The 8568-nt window shown below is 34.2% G+C and overlaps 1 protein-coding gene across 1 annotated transcript; it reads left to right on the plus strand.

Moving 5' to 3' along the window:
* Positions 1–6339: 6339 nt before the first annotated feature.
* LOC122725261 lies at positions 6340–6816 on the plus strand. The gene has a single exon (XM_043962292.1). It carries the CDS (start codon positions 6340–6342, stop codon positions 6814–6816), a length of 477 nt encoding a protein of 158 aa, XP_043818227.1.
* The last annotated feature ends 1752 nt before the right edge of the window (positions 6817–8568 follow it).

Here is an 8568-nt window from a genome sequence, read left to right on the forward strand (position 1 = left end):
TTTATAGTTATAAAAATGAGATACAAACAAAAAAATTTAATAAATAAATGTCTTAAATTTATATATATGTTTGTTAAAAAAATTTATAAAAATATTTAATGTGATAAAAATTTTAAAAATAAATGGCTGAAATTTCTTTTATATACGGTGTTTGAAAAACATTTTGTGTTGGAATAAAATTGATAAAATTTAGATATTTATATTTATATAAATTTTTTTATCTTTATTCAAAATATATAATATATTATTAATTGTTATTATATATTTTTATTATTTATAATTAGCTTCAAATATATATTGAATTGTAAATATTTTTTATAAAAAAATTATTATATATTTTATTGAAAAAATTTATATAAAAATAAAAATAAAGTAGAAATAAAAAAATTTAATAAATAAGCGTCTTATATTTACATACGTGTTGGTTGAAAAAAATTGTATAGGATATTTAATGATGTAAAAATAAGAAAATTTTAAAAGTAAATGGTTGAAATTTCTTTATATACGGTATTTGAAAATTTTTTGAGTTAAAATTGATGATAGATATTTATATTTAAATAAATTATTTTTTATTTCTATTAAAAATATATAATATATTATTAATTGTTATCATATATTTTTATTATTTACAATTAGATTCAAATATAAATGTGACTGTAAATATTTTTTATAAAAAAATTATTATATATTTTGTTGGAAAAATTTTTATAGGGACAGAAATTGAGTAAAAATAAAAAGATTTAATAAATAAATGCATTAAATTTATATATATATTTATTAAAAATAAAAATTTATATAGATATGTAATGTGATAAAAATAAAAAAAAATTTACCAATAAATAGCTGAAATTTTTTTATATATAGTGTTTGAAAACATTTTGAGCTGGGATGAAATTAATAAGATTCTTAATCTCTTTATAAAATGTTAATGAAAAGAAAAAGACTGAACTACCCTTCTTTTCTTTTTTTCTCTCAGTACATTCTCTCTTTTTTTTCTCTCAATACATTCTCTCTTAACATTCATTTTTTTCAAGAGTCGAAAAACACAAAATAAAAGCCCATTCACAAATTAAAACAATAAATGCAATCTCAAATTCAATTTACACAAACAAATAAAAATTTTAACAAATTTATAATTCAACTCAAAGTTGTAGCATTTTCAGTGGAAAGCAGTAAAGATCTCAAATAAAGTATCATAGAAACGGCAGAGGATGAGATCAGTGCTCCCTGTGATGAACTAAAAATACTAAAAGTGGAGCTAACATTACATCATCTTTTGCACCTTTCTCTAATTTATTTTTATCTGCTGCAAATATTTCATTCCATATTAATAAGAGGTTTTCAAATGAAAATTGTCGTCCAACTAAAACCCGCAACCAGCGAATTGCAAAGTACTATGGTTCAACACCAAGCTCAACAAGGTGGCTATGTAAAGATGAATCAACAACAGACAACAAATGGTACAATGCAGCTGAAGCTTCAATAACAGGAGGTAACGCAGAATGAGACCCACCTGCACGGGATGGAGAGAAAAAAGTCTGCCAAGGCCTGCTGATCCGTACTGCTCGCTGCTCGTGTCGACCGTTGCTCCCATTGCTGGCTGATCCATTGCTTACACCTTACTATCGCTTACTGCTTAATGTTGACCGCTGCTCGTGTTGTACATTGCTCTCTTTGCCGGTCGATCCATCATCTATCGCTCATGTCGCTCCATCATTCGTGTCGCTCCTCTCTATTGATCTGTCGCTTGCTGCTCACGTGGTCTGCCGCTTGCTGTTTGCCGATGCTCTTACATCTCCTCCTCAATTGCTGCAACGATTGAGATTAAAATTTTATGAGGATGATCGATTAAGGTAGAAGTAATTTTTGTAATGGAAAGAAAATAAAAAAATTAAAAGATTTAGGAATTAAAGTGAGGAAATCATTTTTATTATTGAGAATGATATTTTTGAAATTATATTTTAATATTTTTTCTTTAATTAAATTTAAATTATTGAATCGAAAGAATTATTAAATAAAGGTACAATCGATTTTGACATAATCAAATTAAAATATTGTGTTTTAAAATTAAAAAGATAAATTTATTAATTATATTATATTTTCACGATAAAAAAATAATTTTTTTATAAAATTAAAAAAAAATTAATATTTAATTTTTATAATAGAAAAAAGCTCACTAATTAATTTTTTTATTTTTAAAAATACATTAAAACGTCTCTAATATTTTAAAAAATTTATTAATTAATCTCTCTATTAATTTTATTATTAAATATTTTACTATTTAATTTCTATAATTTTAAAAATTTTATTAATTAATTTTTCATATTTTTAAAATATTTATTAATTATTTTCTCTATATTCGAGACATTTTTTATTATTTTTTAATATTTAACGGTTAAAATAAATAAAAAAATTAAGTAATAGACTTTTTAAAACAGTAAAAATATTTTAATATATTTTTTAAAATTGAAAAATTAACCCATAAATTTTAATTAAGGAATTTTTTTTTTCTAAATTTAATTAAACAATTTTTTTTTTAACATGCAGAACATTCACATTACTAATGCCTCTTTTAAGGCAAAGAGAACAAATATATCATACAAACCCTAGAGAGAGAATAGCCCAACTCAATTTCAGCTAAAATCCAAACAAATCAACCTAGAAAATCCTACGGCTAACCAACCCTCCAGCCTAGAGAACCTAAGAATAGGACCAAAAAAAGTTTTTCTTGACAAAACCTAAAAATCCAGAAATTAATTTGTATTTAAAAAATATTTTTTTATAAAAAGTCTTCTTTAAAAATATTTTTCAACAAAAATAATTTTTTTTCAATTGCTTACTTGTAATTTAAAAATAAAAAGTGTTATTAAATATATAGTCATATTAATAAAATTTTCAAAATGTAAAAAAATAATTTAATATTTTAAAAAGATAAAACTATTTTCTTTAAACATGATTCAATATTTCCTATAATAAGGAAAATATGTTCCATTAATTAATTATTTTGAGTGTTTTAAACTTTTGGAAAATATTTTTCTTAAAAATAAATAAATCCTAAATTTATATTTATTTGTACACAATTGAAGAAAACAGGGTTTATATAGACAGCTCAATATATTTTTTTCAGCTCAATATATTTTTTTCAGCGCAATTTCTATTTCCAAGACTGTCTTTGAAGAAACTTATCCTCTACCACTATTAAAGCATGTTGCCTAGACTGCCCAATAATACTAACAAGCCTAAATATCAATCAAAAGGCTATAATTCTCTCATATAAAATTGAAAAAGTAGCTCGTGTTAAGACCTATAGGTGTATGCATGGGACTTGAAAATTAATAAATTGGCTAGAAGCCAAAGTGTAGGACTAAAAAATATGCCACAAATGATCTACTTCCTCTTTTGTGACTCGAACAAACAACAATACGTATCATTCACAAATAAAATATTTGTAATTGTTGGAAAATACCATGAGAGTTTTATATCATATGATTTAGCATAATAGTCTTTAATGGATAAAAGACTTTCATTTATTTCTCATTATTCTTGAATCCCTTTATAGAATCATGCATTATATGACATTTAAAATATAAAAATCGTTACATCAACATTCTATTTAATAGATGAAAGGATGATCCTATAATATAAAACCTAATAAATTTTTATGAAAATTAAAGTTTTACTGTTTAAGTGATTATGCACTATATCACATGTTACACATTTAATATTATCTCTATTTTTTTTAAAGTAAAATACTTTTCTTTTACTTTAATCTATTCATTAAATTTGTGTCATAAAATCTATGGTAATGCAGTAAACAGCTTGACATGTTTTTAAAATTATCTATAACTAATTCTAATTATCTCATCATTTGATAGTCTTATTTTTTATCGTAAGTTTCTTATTTCGGAAATGATTTTTATTTTTATTAATTTTATTCGTAGGTCTGTTAATGGTGTAAAATTTACGTTTTTTATTAAAAAAAATTATTTATAACTTTTAATTTTACAAATAATTTTGTATATGTATTAATCTAACTAATACAAGATCATTATATATATATAAAAAATTATAATAAAAATTAAAAGTAATATATTATGTGTGTTAAAATATTTATGTATGTACATGAGTGACATAAAATTTGTTAAAGGCTAAGATTAAGGGAATAATAAAGCACATAAATTTAGAGAAGTTAACTCTAAAGAAATTTTAGATCTGATTTAATATTTATTTTAAAAATTATATTGAACTACATACTTTTGCTAATCAAGTTTATATTGTTGCATGTATTAATTGTAGACATTTATAATTGCCTTTAATTAATTATAGACATTAATTTTTAGAAGTGATGACCGCTGTATTTCACTATCCCGGTCTGAGGCCTAGCCCATGACGACAGCCCTTTACTTGAAGGCTTTTACGCCCCCCACATGAATCAGGTCCAGCCCTCTCGGCCTTAAGATCGAACTCCTTCTTAAAACTCTCAGATCGGGCCGGCCCAGTCTTTTCGGCCCGCAACTCAGACCTCCCCTAAGCTTCAGTCCTAATCTCGCCTTCCAACCCAGTCCGGAGGAGAAAAGGTGGCCAACCCATTCACCTTGTGGGTCCATCTGCATGCGCACCAGAGGGAATTAAATGGTCGTTACGCATGAAACAGAGATCTGATATTCTCGTACGTCTGTATCCGTATGGCAGAGACAGGTGGTCCAATGGCAGTAAGGCCGTTACACGTCACTGACAGACAAAGGAAAAGAATAAAAGCGGAGAAGCACTCTCCTCTCGAAAAAAGCTTAGACAACCCTTGTAAAACCATATTTTCTAGATCTCAGATTATCAATTAGCGCCGTCTGTGGGAACGAAGGAGATCTTTTCATCGCCGGAGTTCCACTCTTACAATACCCACTGAGATCCACGATGGTTAACCATAATGAAAACAACCTTGTTAATACTCCAAATGACCTGAGCTCCGCTCAGGAGGGACAACAGTTCTCTTTCTCCAACCCCACAACTCCAAATAACCAACCACCAATCCCTTTCAACCCCTCGCCGAACCCGGCAGGGAACATATTTGGAGCTGCCTTATCCAACCAAGACCTCCAAGCCATGGCCCTCCAGCTACAAAACACCCTCTACTGGTTGGGGCAGATGATGCAACAGAGGGGCCTCAATATCCCAATGAATGTACTGCATGTGGTAAAGGAACCCCGGACCAATGAACCCCAGCCTACCTTTAACCACTCTCAAACAAACAGCAGAAAAACTGGAGAAAGGGGGAGAAGAGCTGAGGGTAGAGAAGAACCAGAAGCTAGAGTTCATGGAAGGAGGGTAAGGGAGTTGATAGAGAATGACGAGGCAGACAGTTATTCTACCAGAACAACCAGGAGAACGGAGGAGGATGAGTGGAAGGAAGAGGAGTATCGTATGGAGAAGAGGCCCAGACAGGAAGAGGAGGGGGTGGATCAAAAGCTGCAGAAAATGAAGGAGCAGCTTCTAGCTGAGTTGGGAGCGAAGGATCATAACCAGGCTCTCTTGCCTACCTCTTCACCTTTCTCGAAATGGATGCAGCAGGAGACCGTCCTCAAGAAATTCATGATGCCACCCATGGCAGTTTATGACGGAACTAAAAATCCGAGGGAGCACGTCCTCAACTATAAAACCTTCATGGAGCTGCAAACTCTATCGGATGCCTTGATGTGCAAGGTATTCCCTACAACGCTCTCGGGACCAGCACGGGTGTGGTTTAACAGCCTTGAGACTGGAAGTATCAGGAGTTTCGGAGATTTGGCCAATCTCTTCATCAGCCGGTTCATTGTCGGAGTGCCTGCGGACAGAAAGACGAGTTACCTGGAGACGGTCAGGCAGAGAAGAGATGAATCGCTGAGGGAGTATGTCGCCCGTTTCAATACGGAGGCCTTACAGATCCCCGAACTAGATGAGGGCAGAGCAGTAGAGGCTATGCAGAAAGGGACGACCTCGCCCGAGTTCTTTGGCTCGCTGAGCAGGAAGCCTCCCACCTCACTAGCAGAGCTGATGAAAAGGGCGGAGAAGTATATAAGGCAAGATGATGCCTTGGTGACAAGCCGATTCGCCAAAGGGGTGGCAGACAGGGGGAAAGCCCCCGAAGAAAGGAGGCCGAAAAGGCAGGAGAGAAAGCAAGGCAAGAGGCCTGAGCAGTACAGACAGCCTTGGGACTGGAGGGACCAGAGACCATTCCCTCCTCGAATCCCAGAACAGAGACCACTCTCCCCACGGGTTCCTGAGAACTTGATGCCACTCAACGCCTCTAGAACCGAGGTGCTCATGGCAGTTTAGGACAAGAAGTTCCTCCAATGGCCCAAGCCTATGAGAGCAGAAGCAAATCAGCGAGATCTTGACAAATGCTGTCAGTATCATCGTACCCACGGCCATGACACCAATAACTGCTACCAGCTGATTAGCGAGATAGAAAGGCTCATAAAGAGGGGACACCTCAGGAACTTTGTGAAGAAGCTGGAAGGAGAAAGGCCTCAGTCGAACCCTGCAGCACAAACACCCAGGAGGACGGGAGCAGGACCGGTAAATGATGATTCTAGTGGGACCATCAACATGATTGTAGGAGGAACTGGAGGTCGGATGAGTCGCAGAGGAAAGAAGAGAGGCCGAGACGGGGAGGGCAGCAGTACCGAGGTCATGCAGATAGTTGACCATTCTCTAATGACCATCTCCTTCTCGTCGGAGGATGCTCAGAGCGTTCAAATGCCTCATGACGACGCTCTCGTTATTGAAGCCGTCATCCACAACTACCGGGTTAAGAAGATCTTGGTGGATGACGGGAGTTAAGGTGAATTTGCTGCCGTACAAGGTCTTCCAGCAAATGGGAATCCCCGAAGAGTAGTTGATTCGGGACCAGGCCCTAGTCAAAGGGATCGGAGGAGTCCCAGTGCCTGTGGAGGGGAAAGTAAAGCTGGCTCTCACTCTAGGAGAAGCGCCAAGGACTCACACTCATTATGCGATGTTCTTAGTAGTCAAACTCCCCCTGAGCTACAACGCAATATTGAAAAGACCTGCGCTGTTTGACTTTGAGGCCATAACCAGCATTAGATATCTGGCTATGAAATTCCCAACAGAAGCGGGAGTGGGAGTAGTCAAAGGAAGCCAGGAAGAGGCAAGAGCAGTATATCTGGCCACGGTATCAGAGCCGAGCTCGGCAGGAGAGAAGCTTGACTCGGAAGTTCTAGAGGTCCGAGATGAGAAAAAAGAGGCCAGAACAGAGCCGGTCGGAGAGTTGGAGACCTTTCCCTTATCAGAAGCAGAGACAGACAAGGTCTTCAGTCTTAACGCCAGCCTCACTGAAGAGCAGAAAACGAAAGTCATGGCCCTAATCCGAGGTCACGCGTCAAGCTTCGCCTGGAAGCCTTCTGACATGCCCGGGATTGACCCCAAAGTGATGACACACAAGCTGAATGTCCTCCCAGAGGCCAGGCCGGTGAAGCAGAAGAAAAGGGTGGTAAGAAGGGAGAAGCAACAGGCCACTAGGGAGGAGGTGCAGAAGTTGGAGGAGGTGCAGAAGTTAGAGGAGGTAGGGTTTATCAGGGAAGTTATGTACCCACAGTGGCTAGCAAATCCTGTATTAGTCAAAAAAGCCAATAGCAAATATAGAATGTGTATAGATTTTATGGACCTCAATCAAGCATGTCCCAAAGATTGTTACCCCCTCCCTGATATTAATAAAATGGTCGACTCCACGACCGGTTTTGATTACATGTCGTCTTTGACATAACCAAACGTTGTCTTTAATCGGACAATCATAAAGGTTATGATTGAGCATAATAGAAATTATATAGAGGATAATGAACAATCAAGATAGGATTTATCCATCTCTATGAGAGAGATATCTTCTGGGGCCCTCGATAAGTGAGACTGAGAAATGCATGGTCGTGCTCAAATGAATTGATAGTGTGATCAATATCATTTGAATTTATCAGTCTACTTAAAGATCGAGAAATCATAAGTTTGAACATTATAAGTTTGAACATTATAAGTTTGACATTGACCATGACTTATATTCAAACTAGATATCATGTGACAAAGGGATTAATTCATGTTCTATTTAATAGGCTTTATCGGACTATTGATCCTCATATTAGTTGGGTAGTCATAATGTCTTGCTAGAGGCCACTTATGACTTATAGGCCTTGTTGGACTGGGCCTATTGCCAATTAATGTGAGCCTATTGGGTCACACACAAGAACGTTGTTGATGTGCTATATTAATGGGCTAAAAGCCCATTAGTATAATTAATAATAATAAAGCGTTATTATTATTAATCATTAATATAATTAATAATAATAAAGTGTTATTATTATTAATATTTAAATAATAATAAAGTGTTATTATTATTAATCATTTATTATTATGAGATAATAATATTTAAAATATTTGCAGTCTATCTGTAAGTATTACAGATAAAGGACTCTATCACATAAGATATTTGAGTATCTGCGAGATTGTAATAGTGGGTTATGAACACAACTCCTTTTAGGAAAAGGAGTTGTGGGAAAAACAAAAGAATGAAACATATAAATACTCTTT

The sequence above is a fragment of the Manihot esculenta genome, chromosome 12 (assembly GCF_001659605.2).
Source record: "Manihot esculenta cultivar AM560-2 chromosome 12, M.esculenta_v8, whole genome shotgun sequence".
In the NCBI taxonomy this organism is placed as follows: domain Eukaryota; kingdom Viridiplantae; phylum Streptophyta; class Magnoliopsida; order Malpighiales; family Euphorbiaceae; genus Manihot; species Manihot esculenta.

What these genes read in the sequence shown, in the direction of transcription:
- LOC122725261 (XM_043962292.1), top strand. Translation starts at nt 6,340, where the DNA reads ATGAGAGCAGAAGCAAATCAGCGAGATCTTGACAAATGCTGTCAGTAT.